At 38.0% G+C, this 21,725-nt stretch overlaps 1 protein-coding gene across 2 annotated transcripts; it reads right to left on the minus strand.

The window, feature by feature from the left end:
• Positions 1-1,186: 1,186 nt before the first annotated feature.
• Positions 1,187-20,082, minus strand: Erk7 (Extracellularly regulated kinase 7). 2 transcript variants are annotated; one of them, XM_089238756.1, is made up of 13 exons: positions 19,652-20,082; positions 14,825-14,923; positions 13,527-13,647; positions 13,269-13,399; positions 13,015-13,178; positions 12,004-12,143; positions 9,115-9,172; positions 8,518-8,652; positions 8,075-8,177; positions 5,883-5,952; positions 4,189-4,253; positions 3,930-4,079; positions 1,187-1,549 (listed from the first exon to the last, which is right to left on the minus strand). In XM_089238756.1, exons 1-13 carry the CDS (start codon positions 19,712-19,714, stop codon positions 1,355-1,357), a joined length of 1,494 nt encoding a protein of 497 aa, XP_089094882.1. In that variant the 5' UTR covers positions 19,715-20,082; the 3' UTR covers positions 1,187-1,354. The 2 variants fall into 2 exon arrangements, with proteins under 2 accessions (XP_089094882.1, XP_089094879.1); XM_089238753.1 differs by having other exon boundaries at positions 3,915-4,079; positions 19,652-20,080.
• Between the last annotated feature and the right edge of the window lie 1,643 nt (positions 20,083-21,725).

Here is a 21,725-nt window from a genome sequence, read left to right on the forward strand (position 1 = left end):
TATAAACGCATGGTCTTCTTTTCAAATTTTATACATTATCTGAACCTCATAATATTCTACTTGAATTTGTGTGAATTTTTTGACTGTTACAAAGTAATTTCAGAGTTATGTCTAATAAAAGCTCTGAGGAATTTCTGTATTGCTCAAGAATTTAGTGCTAAATGTCAGTTAGACATATTTACATCTGTCATTTGTGTTTATTATTCATATTTATTTTTCACATAAAGGAAAAAAAGTTTTGAATCATTTCATTATTTTTATTCCTTTGAATGTGTGCATTTATTATTTGCATCAATCATTGCCAAGTATCCTCGGATGGTTAATATTTAATCAGGGTATTACAAATACCAGGTGCCAAGTCACCATTGGGGGATAGAAAATTGGCATTGGCACCTAGAACTTTATGTGATTATTAGAGTGGAGTCTGAAAACAATACAAAATTTTTGAAAATTATGTCTGGCGTGATTGAACATGGAATGAGATCACCAAGTCTTAGAAAGGAAGGGGAGGGGGGAGGAAACCTTTATTTTTTTACCATTTCTTTTGATAAAAATGTGCTTGCCTCCTAAAAAATGTGGCTGGCACCTAGATATTTCTTCAATTTGTCAAACCCTGTATTTAATGCTATAAAGCAATATGCACCAGGGCAAACAAGTTGACTAACCGGTTTATATAATTCAGTTAATGATTTACACAACCATTTCTAACAATAAATTTGGGTATTTGTGTTTCTCTCCCTTACAAATGATTGCACTTACATATGCTTTCCTAGGCATATAAAGACTGGGAATGCTTGGGTCTGTTATATGAGATCATCAAAAACAAATGGGAATACAACAAATGCTGCTTCATGTTAATTTTCAATGTGATCCCATCTGCAATCAGCTTTCTTTTTGCCAACATGCGATAAAAGTTGAGGGGTCTTGGGCGCAAAGTAATCACATCTACCTCGTTCAAAAAAGTATTTTCCATGAAGGTTCAGCAGTGAATGGAATAGTTGATAATTTATTGGTGCAAGACCTGGGAGAGGATGGCGCAAGTGTCACCCTTAGGTCTTATGTCAACAATTAACTACTCTTTTTATTTCTTGGACAGCCACCTTGAAAGGAAAAATGTTGGGAATGAGGCACTCTTCTTTCCTGGATTGAATTCTTTTGATTGATAAACTGAAAATCACAGTCCGACTTAAAACATCAAGGTTACTTTTTTTTATTGTGACATCAAAAGTAAAAACCAATCTTTTTTTAGAGGAACATAAACCACACATGACTAGACTTATTTAAAAAAAAAAAAAATCTATAAAAAAAATTGTTTTTTTGATCACCCACAGGAACACATTGTTTGATATTTTTCTCATCTCCAATAAGCTTCTCTAATTGCTTGATAAGCACTAGCAGAAATTGTTGCGTAGCATCCTTCTTTACTGTAGCTCTGTAGGGCTGCTTTTGCAGAACTGCTGTAGGTTTTGTTGGACGGATTTCCATATTGACGCCTTCCATATTTTGGCAGTTGTCTATCTTCTGATGATTTGACTCCTGCTGCTGGTAGCTAAGAAATGTATTAATAAATTATGTGAAAATTTTGTTTTCCGTAAGTACATATAAATTTTTTTTTCTAACTTTATGACATGCTTTAAAAAGTCTTAAGTATAGTTCATTTTTTATACAGTCAAACCCTCATCAAGGCCAAGTCGAAGAGACACAGAAAATATTTTGTATTAATCGATTAATACTCATACTCTATTTTGTGCTGGTCTTCCCCAATAAAATATTCTCACAAGTTGTGTCCTAGTCCAGTATTTTAGTTTATGCTCATTTAAGTGAGAACAAATGTCAGAGATGGGTGCTCTTAAGGCTGTAGTGTGCCTTCTCACAGCCCTGGAGCAGACTTTTTCCTTGGATTATACAAAATAAGTGTAAATGTTTGGTTTGTGGGGGGGGGGGGCTGGGTAGTGTTCTGTCTCTGCCTAAAGTTAATGGGCCTGGGTGCTCTGATGAAAAGTCTGTATCCATCAATGAAAAATGCAAATACACCGAAAAATACAAAAGTCCTAATGCAACACACTATGGGCATGGGCCCTTCATAAGGATGAGGCTGACAGGCCCCCCCCCCCAGGATGATTGTTGGGGGGGGGATTTTTTTACGCTATAAATTCACTTTGGCAGGGCCAGTGAAAACTCTGGGTGGAGGGGGAGGCTCTGCCTATGGGTGCCATCTTCAGAGGTTAAATATAAACGGTACACACACACACACTATCACAATATTCTACTATCACTCTATTTCCAAGCAACCAATAAGAACATTACATTAGACTTAACCTGTAAGTTTTAAGCTTATTATTCTGATCATAAACGTTTGACTTCAACAGGCATATTTTTTCCATTAAGCAATCAGGAGTTAAGATTTAATAACTAATCCAAATGGGACCCTTGGTGAGCGTGATAGTGGTTATATTTATCCTCTGAAAACAGTACACAGTGTCAAAATGCATTAGGAATTCTGTATTTTTTCAGTGTATTTGCCTTTTTCGTAGTTCCCTTTTTGTGAAATGTAGTAGAGATGCCTTGAAGGGCTAAAGGTCGTGGTGATTTCAGTACATATTGCATCTTGGGATCTCCATGATTGATGCCGGAAGATCATGAAGCTGTATCTCTGCTCCTGTCATTGAAAGGCACTGGATAAGTTTGTAGTGGGTGATTTTGAAGGGAATAATCAGTTTTATTCTAGTTACAGTTGTCCCTCAGTATTTGTGGGGGGGGGGGGGTCACCACAAATGCAGAAAATCCATGAATAACACAAACCATAAACTTGTTTTGTGTGGCCGAAGTAGAATGGAATGGGGCATCCAGTGATTTTCAGCTATGTTTTCTGATAGCCTATTATAATGTCTGTTAGCCATTTCTTCTTTATCGCAGTCAATTTGTTAGATTATGGTAACTTCTCCGACAGTCCTGTCTGGGTGGGGGGGGGGGAGCAATAGCTAAAAGTGGCTAAAGTTGATAAAGACTGGTGGGCAGTGTTCGGTTTGAAAAGAAGAAAGAGTATGGTAACAGGGCTTCTCTCTTCCGATTTTCATAAATGTAAAAAATGTACGTATCATAGATGGGTCTACGTTATGGAAACAATTCATTGCCGATTCAAACCAACAAAGCCCACATCATCCAACCCTTCTCCATCCACCTGCTTTGCTAATATGACAATATCATTCATAACCTTTTCCACTGGTTCCATAAAAATGGAAGTGTCCTGGGGCACATATTGCAGGCAAAAGTTCTTCTAACACGAGATAACATTTCCCATCTTTATAGCTTCCATAGTTCTAGTAGTGACGCTTCCTGCATTTGCATCTTCTCCGATTGCTAGTACAATCATCATTGAGTAATGTGTATTGCGAGGCATAAATATTTGCATAACACCCGATGAAGCAGCTGAATGCTCTGTGGATAGCTGTCGACGAAGCAGCTGAAAGGATGTGGAGTTAGAAGGCATATATAGGGCTTAAGCGCAGGAAAAAACTTCAGAAGGGGTTTTTGAAATGTTTATTCAACACGTTAATGTCAATTCACATTATACATTAATTTATATTGTTCTGTTATGAGAATTAGCATTGCAATGGTGTTTTTTAAAAACTGAGATGGAGACCGTGAATACAGTGGGCCAACATAGATTAATCATCTGAAATGGATCAATTTAATCATCTGAAATAGAGTTCATTAACATTTACTATTGTATTATTTTCAAATGGCCATCTGACGGAATGAATATTGAATTTGCATGTAAAAGGGAGTTTTTAATGAGGTTTGAGTAGTTCATACCATTGAAAGCAAAGTTGTTAAAAAGTGCATTTATGTATTGTATGAAACTTATGTATATCTAATTCAAGATACATATACACACACACACACATACACACCTGTTCACAACTGACCTTCGGTCCTCGTAGAATGACTGGATGCTTAAAGCCTAAACTGAATTTGCCCTTGTCGCTGAGGAAAGGTGGTGTCAGGGCTTTACGCCCCATTGGTGGCATGAGCTGCTTCTTCGTAAGCTGATTCTTCAATAACATTTCTTTCCTTGCCTTCATAGAAATAAGGAAAAATAGTTACTTTTACATTTGTGCACATTTCTTTGTATTATTGAAACTGTGAAGCATGTATAAAATTTCTCTGGATTCCCTATAAACTTACATCTATTGTCGGAGTTTCATCGCATGTTCTTTGCTTCACTATTATTCTTTTCTCATTCACTTTTGCTGGAAAAAAAAGCATGACATTTACTTTGTACTAGACCATACTATAAAATTAATACAGTAAAAAGTTCAATATAATGAGTGACTTGCAAGTGATTGCCAAATAGCTAATGTTAAAGATAACGATATCAAAAATACTGTTATAGTGAGTTGAAAATTAAAAAAACATAAGCTATAAAATGTCAATGTTAGTTTTTCCCTTCTCTTTCTTCAAGGATTCGACATTACAATTCTTATCATGGCACTTGCTCTTCATAAAAATTACTCTAAGTTACTTCTAACAAAGAATGGACAAAGAAAAAAATCAATTATTTTACCCTCCCCCTTTCTATTTTTGTTCTCTACTGTACACACGATGCAGTGATTTTATTCGACTTTTGCCTCCCAGTGAGCAAGAGGTCACTGGACCAAAGCTTGCTATTCAAAGTCTTTTTCGAATGACTGAAAAAAATCATTCTGAAAAACTTTCCAGATTAGCAAAAAAATGTTGAAGAGTCTATACAGTCATTGAAGTAAATAATGATATAATTGAAAATTTTAATTGTTTGGTTGGTCAACTAAATCACTTTGATAATACAAAGTTCTGTGAAAAAATGGAAAATATATAAACAGCTGCGTACACCTCCTCCTAACCAGATCATGGCCAGCTGCTCTGTCTCAATAGAAAGATTTTAAAAGGTGGTCAAAGACTTGGGCCATGCTGGGAAATTTGCATGTATGTGTGTTATGAACCTAACATGAAGCTTGTTTTTGTGTAATGCTTATAGTGCTGCCATCTGCCATCAATTTTTCAAACTATGAGGGAAGTGTAATGATTGAATAATTGTATCGTTGTAGGCCTGTTGCTTTCTGTGGATAGATTTTTTAATGGGGAGATCAGCTCGCATTCGCACCTCGAAGTTAGGAATCACAGAAAACCCACTTCAGCTGACCACTGTGGCAACAATGGGGGTCCTTGCGATGCGAGTCCTGATATTATAACCATTCGACCACCATATCGGTGCTATGTGCACCAAAAATAGATACATAGATTAATATACTATCATTTTCATGACTATAATTCTGTTCCTTTGTTAATATTAGAACGTAATGATCTAAGAGACGTAATTCAGATAAAAAGTGGTAATTTTCTATAATTTCATAGTGTGACAGAGTGAGACATCAAAATTTGCTTATAATGAAAACAATCTGTTATAGTTTTTATCATTTTTGTTGCAATACAGTCATTTTCTGCACCTGAGGGCTGATTAGACTGGGACCTACAGTTTATTGCTAATTCTGAACGGCAGCCTTTGAATGGTTGGTGTGCTAACCCCTCTGTGTGGGGGACTCTGTGGTCATGTTATTGTTTTTATTGTACCCTGTGTCAGAAAAGTTTCTGAAGAGGGCAAACTGGGTATCGAACTAGCAACACCTCTAAACATCCTTTCGTATTTTAGATGAGTATCTTATTGACGTGGGCCACAGCGCCCTTGTGTTATAATTGCAATTTTCCTCGTGATTGTGAACTGTCTTTATAGCGACTTTTACTGCATAATAATTATAATTTAATGCAATTTAATAATTTCCATCAAATCAGTTGTCAATGAAAATAATAAAGCTATGATTAGATAGATAATTTCATTCAATCACCTAAGTATGCCGATGACAGGTCTCGAACAACTGGTGAAACTGGTTTTGTTTTGACGTTATCTTTTATCATCTAAAGAATAGAAATTATCAATTGAGAAATGATGTTATTTTCATCATTGACTATTTGCGATGCTACTTGAATTTTAAGCGCAACAGAAAATGTTCATAATTAACATGTTGGCTATCATGGATGTCTTTACATTTTCCATGATGCATGTGTGCTTTTGTCCCCAGACTGGTTTAGAAAACTATAAATGACTGCTCGGGGGGTTAATAGAAGAATAGGGGCAGAGTTAAAGAATAGGCAATTAAATTCTTGGGCCTTGAATAGGATAGTTGAGATTAATATTAATTGATAGCTCACAGTATTTGGTTTGAAATATGTCCTTCAGGTATGACAATGTGTGTGTATGTTTAATACATGCCATATACATAATATGTTTGATATCATTGTCAGGACAAGATCATATGCTGCTGGAACCTCAGAGCAGATTAACGTCCAAAGACTTCTGCCAAACTGAGCACAACACTCTGGTCTTTTGGGCAATTCACTACCATTTCACTCCCTTTCAGCGGTGAGTGAGTTGTGCTGGAAGTGTGTGTGCCTGTAGTAGCAGGCTGTCATTCGGGGGGGGGGGGAAAGAAAGTGACAGGCTTTAAAAAATACAATATAGAAATGGAGAAACACAACGTGATAATATATACATATATTGAGTATATGTTTTTTGCCCCCCCCCCCCCCCCCCCCGGAAGAAGTTGAAATGATGGGCCTGTGTAGTAGACATGTGTAGTCGGAATGTGTATCTGGTGGTGTGTGTGAAGTTAGTGCTGACTTCTATATTTCAAATTGTGAGTCAAGTGTAATGATTGAATATTTGTACCTTGTGGTGAGACTTTTCAACTGAAGATCGGCTTTGAAAACCATAGAAAACTAACGTAAGCCAACCACAACTGTGCCATGGTGAAATTCGAACCTTGGTTATCACAATTCACTTTCAATTTGATAACTTTTCTTTTTTCAATTTAATGTGAGCTAATCTCCTGGTTAAAAAGTCTTGTCACAAAAAGCAATGGCCCCCAAATAGGTAAAAGTATTCAATTGTTACACATCACTTATGATACTGCCGAAACTAGCACGGAGGGGGACTACCCTGGGCAGCAAAATTTAGAAGGCATCAATTTTAGGTGGAAACAAAGAACACTGTTATAAAATTATAGAATTTCAATGTTGTGGGGCTGCAAAATAATGTTTTCCCAGGTATCAAAAATCTTAGTTACAGCCCTGCTTACGATTTCAAACACAGTACTAGATACACACACAGACTCTCAGATAATATATACCAGCACAACTCATTTACCCCTGAAAGCGGGGTAAAACAGCAGTGAATCATTTAATTGGCAGGACCAGGGTTGTATTCACTTCAGAAACATATTCTCTCTATATCTACTCAGCTCACCTTGGAGAAACTGTTGAGTTCGGCATGGCTCCCACGTCCTGTAGCAGAGCCCCTAGGCTGGGATCTTTGTCGGCCCTCCTGCCAGGTCAAAATTTTCCCTCTTCAGTAAATTTGTAGTCAAAAAATGATAATGGGGGTCTATACTCCTTCCTGGGCCCCCGGGCTGTAGCCCTGTCAGCCCCATCCTTGTGGGAGGGGGGGGGGTAATCATTGTAGTGACTTGATGCTCTGCTCTAGGTGCCCCTGCATAATTACGGTGCTAGTTATTGTCTATTTTCTCCTGAAAAAGTTTTTATTATTATTTTTTTAATTTTGCCTCGGTTAGTTGACCCAGGTGACTGCTATTGCCTCAGTTTTACCTGCGTGACTTCTATTGCCAGGCAATAGCAGTCACACAGCATGAATATTTTTATTGTTTACATAGATATTTTGAGTTTTCTGAAGTAAGCATGTATTGTAGGTGACGAGTCCATATGGCCATTAAAGTAAGCAATGATATAATAATTGAGAATTTTAATTTTGGTTGGTTGACGAAATCGTTATGATAATAAAAAATTGTGTGCAAAAAAATATCTTGGAGAATAAACTGCTTTGACACCAAAAATAGACACATAGATTGATATACCATGCATTGCATGGCTATAATTCAGTTTGTTCATTCATTAGTTGATCATTGGAACAAAATGATCTAAAAGACATTTTAATTCAGCTGAAGTGACGAATATCATGACCTACTTCGTAAAGTTTTTCTCTATATTGGCTAACTGGCAACTTCATTCGATCACATATAGGTGGTGCACATTTGGATGCATCCACTGCCATGTTGTTGTGCCTGTAACTGAAATTTAATGAATTAGAAAGAAAGCACAGGATATATAGGGTTCCTTGCGACTTGTCAAATCAGGGAAAGGAAAAATAGTCGGGGAAAAGTGAAACGTTTGGCAAAAGTCAGGAAAAATTCAGTGGAGGAGAAAGACAAACAAAAAACATTTAAAAGGTTGCGATTTTTAATTATATTTACATATATTTCTTCAGAAAAATTTTGTCAGGAAAAACATCAATCAGATATTAATGACATGTGAACCCTAATATAAAAGGGAGCCATATAATTAATTTAACCCTAAGATAGAGAGTGAAAGCTATTGCGTTTTTCTTTGATAGCCATTGTATTTTATTACCTGGATAAGAAAGAGTGGTTCAATCCTTCCTTGGCTGTGATCCTTTTGCTAGGATTTAGCGTCAGAAGCTTGGACAGTAGATCTACAGCCTCATCACAAGAATTTGGAAGAACGTCTCTCAGAAGCCGTTTTGGTCTGCGTTCCAAAGAAAAAAAAATTTCAGTAATAAGTCTTGGATTAATGTCCAATTCTTCTATACTATTCAATATTTAGCGTAAGAATGTGGTTTGAAATTTTTTTTTAAAGAAGATCTGAATTGAGCTTCTTTTGATTTTGACTAGGTCATAATTCCATAGGATTTTGAGAGGGGAACAAACAAAATTTTGCCGCTCTCCTCCATAGTAAAATTCAATAATTATGTACATTTTTTTTTTTTGTTCCCCGCCAAAAAAGTTTTCGCCCCTCATAAGTTTGCTATCTAGGGCAGTTGTCCTCCCTTCAGTTCCTGTTCTGATTTTGACCTTACACATTTTGAAACTATGAATTAGCTTTATAATGCACATATTTTTTTAAATGTCTGTATAATTCTATACTATTCATACTTCTGGTTAATTATTCATTGAGGCTGTTAATCCAACATGAATAAAATGTATTTACTTGTTCGCTGCTCTTTCCACAATGTAGGCTGCATAACCCGTGCATAAACTGTCTATGTCTGAAAAAAAAAATCCACATGTTTGAGATTGTATAAATATATATTTTTAAATTTTTCATTATATCTTAACAGGATAAGCTGGTTTATTATTATATATTCCCATGCGTCGTGAGCAGCGTTATCCGAAATAATAATTCTGAATAGTAATTTCACTCTTCTCCAAAATTTTAAGAGGTGGTTTTTTTTATCAGTGAAAAATAACGCTATTAAAAAAAATTCCAAAAATTTGGAATGTTTTCACTTCTCAAACAAAATTCGGAGGATTAGAATTGAATTATGATGCGTGAATCACGCAACTAGATGTGTATTGGTGAACACTGCTTGTGACAAATGCGTGCCATTGTTTTTAAGAATTATTAGGATTTGAGACTGAATTTAAGAACACTTTTCCCCCCCGAATAACATCGTTTTAACCGTAATGTAATGGTTCACAGAGATACAGTCGAACTTGTGTGTGATTATAACGCCAACTCGGCTCTAATGTCAATAATTGGTGGTCCGGACTGATTCCCATAGTGAAGTGACTCTCAAAACTTTTTCCAACCGTGACGCCCTTGGCGTTGTCATCGTTTATCCTCGGCTCCCCAGAATTGTCTAGGAATAATTCCTTTCAAAGCTTGAACAGGCGCACATCAATACACCAACTCTTCGCGACGTCCGTAGGAGCCGCGGCGCACACTTTGAGAACCACTGCCATGTAGATTTATGTTAATGAATCTTGCTTATAACGTCGGTGAAAAGCAACCAAATGGGTATAATGACAGATTTGTTTTAATGGCGTTTGCCCGAGAAATTCCTAAGATTAAATTTGATCACGTCTAGGGAATTTTCGTCTATTCTGTTCACACCTGACGTTGGAAAAAAGACATTACTACATGTTTGACGCGCCGACTTGCTGCGACATGATCACAATGCAAAACATTTCCATATATTTGCCCTTCCGACTTCCATTTCCCAATGAAAATGTTCCCCCCCCCCCTCCAAAGCATAGCTCCTTAATTCAATTCCTTATCTTCATTAGGATCAGGAAAGAAGGTAATTTGCATTTTTAATTTGAAAATTGTTTAATGACTATGGCTATAAATATTCAACTCACACACATTTGCCAAGTTAATTTCCCTCTCCCATGGAATATGTTTTAGTAGACTTGCTGTAGCACTGTATTTCTTGCCATGGTTATTTATAAGCAATATTTGGCAATTTTGCAACATGTTTGAGTCATTCCCCTAATCCTGTAGTTCTCAAACTTTTTCGACTTTGCCCAGTCATTGTTTATCTGCACCGTTTATACAGGTCTTGGCGCATGAGCCCAACCGCGCCCGGTTAGGGGGCCCTCATGAAAAGAGATCTGATTAAGAGTTTCGAGATTAAACTTGTAACTTAGTAAGTAGACATTTCCAAACGGGCTTCAAAGAAATTATTTTGCCTGAGGGTACCGTGATGCTCTTTAAGACTGCTCTGCTCCCCAGAGCGGTCAACGGAAACTTTTTCAAAGTAATGAGCAGGCGCACATTACGGTCGCCAGCTCTTCGCGACGCCCCTATCGGTCGCGACGTACACTATGAGAAACACTGCCTTAATTATAAATAAAATCTTCATGTACAGTATTCGATTGCCTCTGATAATACAGTAAACCCCCCCCCCTCTTTACGGATACCCTCTCAGATGCGGTCTCCCCTCTTTTATGATCAAATAATTGTCCTTAGTATAATAAAAGTATTCTTTTCAAACCCTTGATTTAAGGTCACCCCTCTTTTACCGAAGAATTTTTTTGTCCCACCGGTGTCCGCAAAGGAGGGATTTTGACGTCACAAAAATACAGTAAAAACCGCTGTGGTGGTCATAGTGACGACTCGCATCGCAAAGGTCCCGGGTTCGAACCCCACCGTCGCTACAGTGGTTGTCGGCTGAAGTTGGTTTTCTGTGCTTCCCAACTTCAGGGCGTGAATGCCAGCCGATCTCCCCTTTAAAAAGTCTCGCCACAGAGAGCAACAGACCTACAAACGATACAAATGTAATTCAATCGTTACACTCACTTCACTTCTGAAATATAGATGGCAGCACTGAAAAATCAGACACGATACTATATACTTACACTTCCGGCATAACTCACTAGGTAGTAAATTGCTCATAGATGGCGATAGACCTGAGTTTTGCTCGGTTTGAAAGAAAGAAAGTAAAACCAAATAATTTCCCCTCGTGTATAAAAGTGTGCGTTTTTCAGACCCCTGATTTACGGGTACACCCCCCCCCCCCCCTCTTTTAAGGACGAATTTTTTTGTCCCACCGGTGTCCGCAAAAGAGAGGTTTTACTACTATATATGGGGGATGCATAGGGGTAAACTAAACTTATATCTGATCAATGGGCCCAAATCCCTCCCCCCCCCCAATAATTGCCACCATATCCTTTTTTTTACATAAGTAGAAATTTTAGAAGCATCCTTAACCGGAATAATACAGCTCTCCAATGATGTAGTGACTTCAAAAATTTAGTGAAATATTTCACGGACGAGCAGGAAGTCGTGAAGTACCAGCGGTCGAAGAACATTGGCTTATAATAAGCCGCTGTGAAAATTATAAAATATAATTTTAAATTTAACAAAGAGAAGAAACCATTTAGTGCGCTATCAATAAATTTTAATGGAAATTATGTCGAATACTTCCTGTTCATATCGGTACTTGGCAGCAGGTGCATTAAAAAAGCCTTGAATTTCATCGATATGTATGAAATTTTTTCTACAATATTGTTTGGCAATAGGAGAATGTTCGTTGTGGAGTCGTACTCATGATAATAACGCACCTCCACCAGTGAATTGCTATAATTCCATTACCTTTCTGGGATGGATGCGGAAGAGATGACATAATCCTTTCGATTTGATTGAGGGTTGATGTTCCCATGAATAGAGCTTTCCCGTGAATTATTTCACCCATTATACATCCGAGACTCCAGATATCAACTCCTTTTGTGTACCTGTTGGAGAAAGAGTGGGTTAGAAAGGTCAGACGGAATGCAACAACAATTCCACGTATCGAAGTATGAGACAGTTTAAGTTTGTCCGTAACGAGAAGACACTTGACCACGCCTACATTATCCGACGAGGTGACGACCAAGTGACTTCTCGTGATAAACGAAATGCACTACTGCAGTGTTTCTTAACCTTTTTTTTTTTCGCCCATGGCCCCTTTTGGACCATATTTTCTTCTCGCATCCCCACCTCATACAGGAGTGAAATCATTTCTTATTAGTGAATACATTTGTAGTGATTGACCTTATTTATAAAAAAAAATAATCTCAGGACCCTTCCCTAGGCTAAGGTTTTCTTGTGGGTGCTCTATGCTGGGCCATCTCAACACCATGAGCCTCAAGAAAAGTGATATTCTGGGGTCCCCAGAATTTTCCGAAAGCCCATTATTTAGAATCAACATTCAATGTGCTATTGCTAAATTTCCTATTCAAACGCGAAAATCATAGCACCAAATCTAATTGTGCAGCTCTTCTATGGACACGAGACTCCTAGCAGGGCCATTTTAACAGCATCGAGCTAAGTGATATTCTGGGGCCTCAGAATTTTCTGGCGGCACATTAGCTGGAAGAGAGTGAGAGAGCTATGTGAGACCCTTTCCTTCCGGACTGGAAATACTAATCTATCGATTTACATACTTTGAAAAATCATATAATCAAAATCTTCATTATTTTACATCTGAATTTCTTTTTCAAAGCTCTTTGTGGCCCCGTGGGTACCTATCGTGGCTCTCCCTTCCATATTATTTTTACGCGTAGTCCCTTTAGAATATCCCAGTATCCCTCCCCAGGTTCAGAAACACTGCACTATCGTATTTACCTTTTTGAACCTAAAAGGATTTCTGGAGCCCGGTACCACCTTGTGGCTACGTATTCTGTTAGAGTGGGATCTGACGAGAGCTCTTCACCTTGATCCAGTGACCTTGCCAAACCGAAATCGGCTAATTTCAGCTCGAATTTCTCATTCAAAAGAATGTTTGAAGGCTGAAATAATAATATTCATATTCTTGTACACTTCTTTTCCTTCAGTCAATTATATTATTTTATCATGATTAGCGTTATATGAATGCATACCTTCAGATCACGGTGAATGACGTCAACGGAATGTATGTACGCTAATGCAGATAAGAGTTGGTGGATGATTTGGCGATGTTGGTATTCTTCTTTGAGAGTACCGTTCTTTATTGCACGGTTGAGGTCAGTATCTGCGGAAATATATTTAATTATTTTGCTGCCATCTATCGGTGTAATGCAGCATTTTTAGTTTCGAATTCATTTACAAGTTCTTTTTATCAACGCGTCAAAACGATTGTTTGACAATGTATTACTTACCCATGTAATCAAACACCAGGTATATATCCCTATCATTCTTAGATTTCATAACTTCCAATAGCTTGATGATGTTCTGATGATTTTTGAACTCTTGAAGGTACCATATTTCTCGGAATGTTCGCTGAGAAGAAAAATAAGGCAAATCTTGAAACCAAAAAAAAACAGTTCTATAAAGGCGTTTAAAGACTGAAAACATTCACAGCTTTTTTGGTGATACAATTGGCGAAGAACCGTATTTCTCTTTTGTAGGGATCTCGATTTCACGTACAGTATTTTCATCGAGGAAAATGCGGCCAACCTAGGTATATCGTGTTTGTGTTTACTTTTCTAGAGTGAAAAACTTTCCGTGGGCCGAATGAAACTCTTCTGCTGACCGGAAACCAAAACATTTGGTTTTCGAATTTTTTTTTTGTATATAAAACCAATCGGGTGACGGTTTAGTGGGTAACTCAATAGGGTCCGACCGCAGAGTTAGAATAATATATCTTTAGTCTATGGGTCCCACCAAGAGGGCCAGAATCAAACAGCGACCCCAAATTATTGAAGGCTTTCACTAATTCTAAAATCACAGTCGAATCCTGTTTTAACGAATAATACCGTTATAGCGAAATTATCGTTTTAACGAACACTTTTCTAATCTCCCCGTACAAGTTTACATAGGGACATTTTTAAATAACCTGGAATTCCTTTGTAACGAAGTGCTTTATACCGTCTCTTGGAGCTCGTTATAATGGGATTCGACTGTATTTCTTTGGCACATTTTGAATTTTTATTGATTCTGGAATGTATATATCTCTGATGAATTTTCAATTATTCGTCACATTAATTTTATAAATGACATTATTTTTCATTAATTCTGGAGATTTTTCCATTAATTCTGGAGATTTTTCCATTAATTCTGGAGATTTTTCCATTAATTCTGGAGATTTTTCCATTAATTTTGAAGATTTTTTCATCAATTCTGGAATTTCATACTCCTTTCATGAACTTCCAAGTTCTCATCAATTCGAATTTTCATTAATTTTTTTAGTGGTTTCATATTTTTTGTACCCGTATTTTTCATCATTCCTGTGCGTGTTCTATAATAATATTATGAATTTTTTTGGATGTCGACTCTTCCCCACAGAAATATATGAAGTTATGGCCTCAAGACCAACCCAAAAAATGTCTTGGTCTTAGCACAGAAAGCCGGAATCAATAGTACGTCCTTAAATGAACACCCTGAATGAAACTCTGACCCAGATATAATCAACTCGACAACAACGAATTTATCAAAGAATTTAAAAAAAAAGAAGTACTTGGGCGTCTGTCCTGTTCCTGAAAGCGTCGTATATCTTTTTCAGTGCTACGGTCTTGCTTGTCTTTTTATCTGCGGCTTTCCAAACGATGCCATAAGCCTACATTCAAATAAATACCAACAGTGAACAAAGCGCTGTGATAAAAAAATTCAAATCAGTCCAGAGTCATTTTCAATATAATTCAGAGATTAATAGAAATTTATTCCATTATTTTTTTTTTTCTCTCAGAGATGACTTTATATAAATTCTATTGTACGAACACATCACACAATACGTCGTATACCGAGCGCACTTGGCCCAAAGAATGACCTTCCCCCCTCAGTTCTTCAGGAGAAGGTGCGAAAGATATGATCCTACCGGACTTACATTTTGAGTCTACTTAACCCGTAAAGATGATCTAGATCAGTGTTTCTCAACCTGGGGCCATATAACCCTACTTGTGGTCCTGGGATGTTCTAAGAGTGGGCACGGGTGGAAGTCAGATGAAAGGGGGAACCACAAAGAACTGTGCTTCCATGTGAAATATAGTGGACAGAAATGTGACTACACTTTCAGAATCTAGCAGAGCTGTTTATGGTACCAGGGCAACCTTAACCTATGTGTCCATAGGGGCCTACATGATGAGATCTCATATGATTTTTGAGTGATGCAAATATGTAAGCTGTTACCCAATCAAGTATGGAGACCCCAGAACATCACTGCCTGGGCACCCATGAAGTTGAGACTGTCATGCATAGAACGCCACATGAAGGAAAAGCTCACTGAACTCTACCATCCAGGGTAGGCACGGATCTAGGGTGAGGACTCATCTGGTCGGGAGGACTGATTTATTGTGTAGGTTCGTTGGATCGTTTCGTATTTTACAGATGCCTATTTTTCTCATATTTTGTTCATTATAAATTTAGTTCTGACTGAATTAAATTCAATGAGTAGAAAAAGTCTCAGATGAGAGAGGGGGGATAAGACTGGATTGCACGAGAAAAAAATATGGTCCAAAGGGGGCTGTGGGCTGAAAAGGGTTGAGAAATACTGATCTAGATGATGAGCGTTGTAGCTTGCTAGAATCATCTTCCGATGATTTCGATTGCCTTTTTTTAAAAGAGGAAGTTGTTAAAATGACGTACAGATGGTGTACGCATGACATGTTCCATTTTTTTAAAAGTATTTCTCTATTCTCTGACAGGTTTGCTTGTACTGTTGGGATGGGTGCATATGAGTTAGTGTAGTGGTAGAATGTCTATCTCCAGTCATTTGTGTGACGGGGTTCGAATCCAGGTTTTGTGTTTGTATCACCATTTTTTTTCGATTGTATTCAATTTTCAACGTCTGAGTTTGGTTGTTATCTATATTTCACAAAAGATAACTTCGTTGAAAGAACGATTCGATTCGATTCGATTCTCTCTGTGGGAACGAATCGAAGAAAGATTCGTTCCCACAGAAAGAAGCATTTCTCTTACTATTCGCGTAGCCAAGCCATGCATTGCATGTGTTCGATGTTACTTCTGATCAGCAGACACACATAAAGAAGACAATAAGTGGATACAGTCCCCCCCCCCGAGCTGGGGGGTTGGGGTGGCTATATTGCCCATCTCCCCCCCCCCCTCATGTATATGCCAATGCAACATGGCAAAGACATTCTCTACATTCCATATCAGATTTAAAGTGCAAAACCATCCAATTAAAATTTTTATGTGATGCATCAGACTATTTTTGTTTTGCACATGGTCTTGTTAACAGATGAGACTCCTACCGAATAAGTCCACGTGCTAAGATAGCCCACTCTGCAGCAGCCCCGTACCAAACGATACCATTCCTTAAACACAGTTTTTGAAGGACCCTCAACACTTTTCAGTGCCTTCCCCCATATTGATTTACTGTGGATGCGAGTAGCAAAATTAAAATAAGTTAATCCCCGTGTTAAATATATTTAAAGAAAGCCCCCCCCCCATCCCCCGCTAAACCATACACGCACCTTATAACATTCCTCTGAGGAACTTATCGCATTCTAGTCTAATTTTCTCCATCACTCATTCCTCAAATTGACCCCCTGAGCAATATCATGCTTAGTCCCTCCCCCGTAAATATACCCCTGTCCCAAGTCACTCTTTTCGACGCTCACGTGCTTTCACACTCTCTAGGACACTTTTTTCATCCCTTGCTAACTAGGTTACTCTTTCCGTTATTCCCTCGCTTACACTCTAGACTACTCACTCGTGACTACTCGTTCTAATAGGTCACTCTCTACACATACACTCTCTAGCTTACTCTTTTGGTTACTCACTGACCTGGCTGCTCACTCTCTAGGTCACTCTTGGTTGTTCACTAACTTGTCCTCCTCACTCTCTGAGCAGAGGTGGATTTGTGATTTTGCCGCTCATTTCCCATTCGACTCTAATATTCTCGACTACTCGAATTTGCCGTCCCGAGCTCAGCCACGACCTCCTATATAACCATAGGTTATCTAGGTGGTCGTGGCTCAGCCCCCCACCTCCCCGTAAATATATCTCTGCTAATTACATACTTTTTTGTCGGAAATTATAACACCAGATCTCGTTATCGTAGAATCCTTCTGTATAAAGTTAAGACCCACCGCATGGGTCTATGCGTTTAGGCGGACCTGACCAGGTTGTTCCTATGAAATGGTTGCAGTAGCCCAGGTCGATAAGATACTCCTCTGAAGCACCAAAGGATGCTTAGAGGTTTCGCGGGTTCAATACCCGAAACTTTCCTGACGCGACGGTACAACAGAAATAGTGACAACGTGACTACAGAAAAATATTACTACCGCAGGAACCCCCGACACCGAGGAGTTAACACAGCAACCTCTCGGTGAGTATAAAAAAGGTAAAATTTCGAACGCTGCAGTTCGGAATCGGCAATAAATTGCAGGCCCCGGTATAATTAGCCCTCGTGGGCGGAAAATGACTGTGGTGTGAAAAAATGATCAATTATCAATGTCCCAATTAGGTTACTGCCCTACTCAGTGTCGTTTTAACTCATGGTCCGGGGCCTCAAGAGAAGAGGGGGGGGGCTACATAAAAATGGGAACTAATTGAAATTTTCGGGAATTTTCCAGGTAGGGCCTCAGAAAAATCAATTGGCCCATGACGCTCTTAAGACGGCCCTGGCCCTACTATGAACACGTTTCCCGTTCAGCGACGTGTTTACAGGGTAGCTAAGCGGGCTATTGCCCAGGGCGGAAGGTCTGAAGGGGACATTAACATTAAATTAAAAAGAGACAAGGGTGGCAAAGTTCATACAGGGTGATTCAAAACTCAAGGATGGTAAGAACTTTGAGCACTTGTTGTGAAACTTGTACACATACTGTGTCCTTGTGTAAAGTATCGCTAAAAAAAAGAGTTTTTCTACCTATTATTGACTTGTCATTTCTGCATCTTTGTTTATCCTCCAGCTGATCAGGTTGGGGTTCCCGGTCATACATTCCTATGTGATTCTGTTTTGTTTTTGTGTTTTTCGACCTTCCCTAAAAGTTTGTACGTTGAATCACCCTGTATAGCCCGCTTCGATATCTCTCTGAGATGGAAAGCGGAGTGTGTCCGGTCCTTCAATGTTCAATTTATAGCCCGCAGGCGGCGAAGCCATAAAAAAAATCCGCCTCAGTTTCCGTAACAAACTTTGTATCGGAACAAAAAACTCCAATTTTTTCTTCACTGTGGAAAAAAATAAATTATACAAAAATATTTATCTATGTAAATAAAATTTATTTTCAGTGTGTATGCTCTCTATACAAATATTCAATTTTAGACTGATCTTCGCCAAATTTTGCATGCATACGAAACCGGGTGCGACTTGAACGATAGGCTACTTTAAAAAGTCGTCAGAGCTAGGCGTCTCAAAATGGGCAAAAAAACAACAACAAAAAACTCTGTCGGGCAACAATGGTTCCTGGGCCTTAACAATGACTTTTGGAATGTTTACTTTGGTTACCATGGTTCCCAAACAATACGTTTCAGATATGTATATGCCTTCACAATATGGTTTGTCACTTCTTTAATGCTGCCAGTATAATATTGTGACAAGTCGCAAAAATAGGACGGAGAACAATTATTGTTCTCTGTGACTTCTGATAGTTTCTTCAGAAGTTACGTTCGAAATGGAGCCTTGTGAGGAAAAGAATCCCGGAAGCGGCAGCTGAAGGATATTGCTCATATGTTTTACGGATGAAGCCGTATTATAACCCAAAAGAACAGGACGATGTACGTCCAGAGAAGCCGACTTCCAGGTATTCATAATCTTCCCGGACCAGTGACGAGGAATCAAACTAAACAGTTTTGCAGCGAGGCGCTGAACATTTTAAAGGGGGGAGATATATGACAAGACGCAAAAATAGGACAGAGAACAATTATTATTGTTAATCCCAGACTATCCTTTAACAAGGCATATTTTATTCCTGTTTTTCTTTGTTTTCTTCTTTCTAGAATGCTCCTGTATGTTTTTTTTTTGTTCTGGTTGTAGTCCGAGTGTGTGGTTCTGTTCTCTTCTAACATAAAATATTGAATAAAACTCTACCTGACATATGTTTGGGTTTTCACTTTTTCAATATTCCCAGTAACTCGGTCAGCGCCGAGTATACAAATAAAATTTGAATAAAAAAATTGATAATTTCATGAAATGTAGTATAATTTCTATAAATTATATATAATTATAATTTCTATAAATTATATATAATTATAATTTCTATAAATTATATATAATTATAATTTCTATAAATTATATATAATTATAATTTCTATAAGTTATATAATTATAATTTCTATAAATTATATATAATTATAATTTCTATAAGTTATATAATTTTGTTTTTACCCCTTTGCCGAGTCGATTGGTAATTTCGTATCTTTCAGTGACACAAGGGTCAACGTCCACCATGATGGGGAGTTTTTCTTTTTACTCCGTCGTGTGGTTGCTCTTCACGCTGTTTGTTCTCTGTCAGAGCTCACTGAATAGTACACAAAAAACCAGAAGACATTTTCGAGCGGCGAGAAACAAAAACAACACACACCCCCACACAAAGCGCGCACACGGACGCAGATGATGATGATTGAACTTTTGTCGTCTGCTGGTCCATATAACTGATGTACTCCTGACCGCTAGCTTTCCCTTCACGTTAGACCGCGAGCGCCATCTATCCGTGATTCATCGATTCAGGTAGGATATGTCGGCACCGTGATGATGGTGTTGGTGTGGTAGTATAGCAACCTGACATCAACTTTTTTTACTTGGAAACCCGGGGATATTTAAAATGTAGTAATTTTTTTTCTTTCTTTCTTATTCACACGCTTTAGCTGTGTTTACTCTTTCTTTTGTTTTTCCCCAATGTTTATCTCCATACGCAGGTGTTATATATTATGATTGTTATGCAGGTACAAGTGAGCAAAGTACACACATGGCAGCTGATAACACGCGAAGGTCGATGAAAGAAACAAAATCAAAGTGGGTCCTGATGTTTGCCTGACACTCGACTGAACAATGCGTTCGACGATAATGGGCTATTGTCGCTTTCGAAACAACTGTGTCTCTACAACAATCGATATCGATGGGTAGGGAAGTGGCGTCTTAATGGGTGTGGTATGACCCCCCCCCCTCCCACCACCACTAGCATGGGGGCTGATATGACCCCCCTCCCACCACCACTAGCATGGGGGCTGACAGGGCTCCAACCCTGGGGCCCGGGACAATTACCATAATTTTTTGTTTTTTTCCATGCTATGATTTCACACAATGTGGATAGAAGTCCAGAATTGATTTCAGAATGTGGATAGAAATTTAGAACTGATTTTTCAGGATGTGGATGGAAATTTAGAACTGATTTTTCAGGATGTAGATGGACATTTAGAACTGATTTTTCAGGACGCGGGTGGAAATTTAGAACTGATTTCAGGATGTGGATAGAAATTTAGAACTGATTTTTCAGGATGTGGATGGAAATTTAGAACTGATTTCAGGATGTGGATAGAAATTTAGAACTGATTTTTCAGGATGTGGATGGAAATTTAGAACTGATTTCAGGATGTGGACGGGAATTTAGAACTGATTTTTCAGGATGTGGATAGAAATTTAGAACTGATTTTTCAGGATGTAGATGGACATTTAGAACTGATTTTTCAGGACGCGGGTGGAAATTTAGAACTGATTTCAGGATGTGGATAGAAATTTAGAACTGATTTTTCAGGATGTGGATGGAAATTTAGAACTGATTTCAGGATGTGGATAGAAATTTAGAACTGATTTTTCAGGATGTGGATGGAAATTTAGAACTGATTTCAGGATGTGGACGGGAATTTAGAACTGATTTTTCAGGATGTGGATAGAAATTTAGAACTGATTTCAGGATGCGGATCAAAATACAAAGAAGGGCCCGTGACAAGTCTGGCTTGGGGTCCGCGAAAGATCCTAGTTTGGGGGCCCTGCTCCAGGATGCGACGGCTATGGCCCCAGGGTTTCGAGTTAAAAAACAGGAGCCCACTGAAATTTTTTATTAATTACTGAATTATGGACTATAGATTAAGTATAGATTACTATACTTAAGATTATTATAAAAATAACTATACTATTTCAAGTATAGGTACTTTTGAATGTGAATTCGAAATTCTGTATTTTTTTTCATTGCGAAATAAATTCTGAATTTTCTCCCGTTCTGAAATTATTTATTCCATGTATTCTGAATTCCCATCAATTCTGAAATTATTTTTTTCCTCTATTCTGAATTTTCAGCAATTTTGGAATTATTTTTCCTCCCTTAATTCTGAATTTTCGTCCATTGCAAATTATTATTATTTTTTTTAAATTTTCATCCAAATTTTTAAATTATTTCTTCCATTTATTCTGAGTTTTCGCCCATTCTGCAGTTATCCCTTTCATCAGTCTGAAAACTCCCATC

Source organism: Pholcus phalangioides, unplaced genomic scaffold, assembly GCF_987345545.1.
Source record: "Pholcus phalangioides strain wild (caught in Gottingen) unplaced genomic scaffold, Ppha-v1.0 ptg000002l_1, whole genome shotgun sequence".
Lineage (NCBI taxonomy): Eukaryota > Metazoa > Arthropoda > Arachnida > Araneae > Pholcidae > Pholcus > Pholcus phalangioides.

Excerpts from the sequence above, each read along its gene's own strand:
- Erk7 (XM_089238753.1), bottom strand. The coding sequence starts at position 19,714 with ATGGTGGACGTTGACCCTTGTGTCACTGAAAGATACGAAATTACCAAT. Across the intron at positions 14,924-19,651 it reads CCAATCGACTCGGCAAAGGG|GCTTATGGCATCGTTTGGAA; the intron begins GTAAAAACAAAA and ends ATTTGAATGTAG. Across the intron at positions 5,953-8,074 it reads ATAGAGAAAAACTTTACGAA|ATGATAAAAGATAACGTCAA; the intron begins GTAGGTCATGAT and ends TCTATTCTTTAG.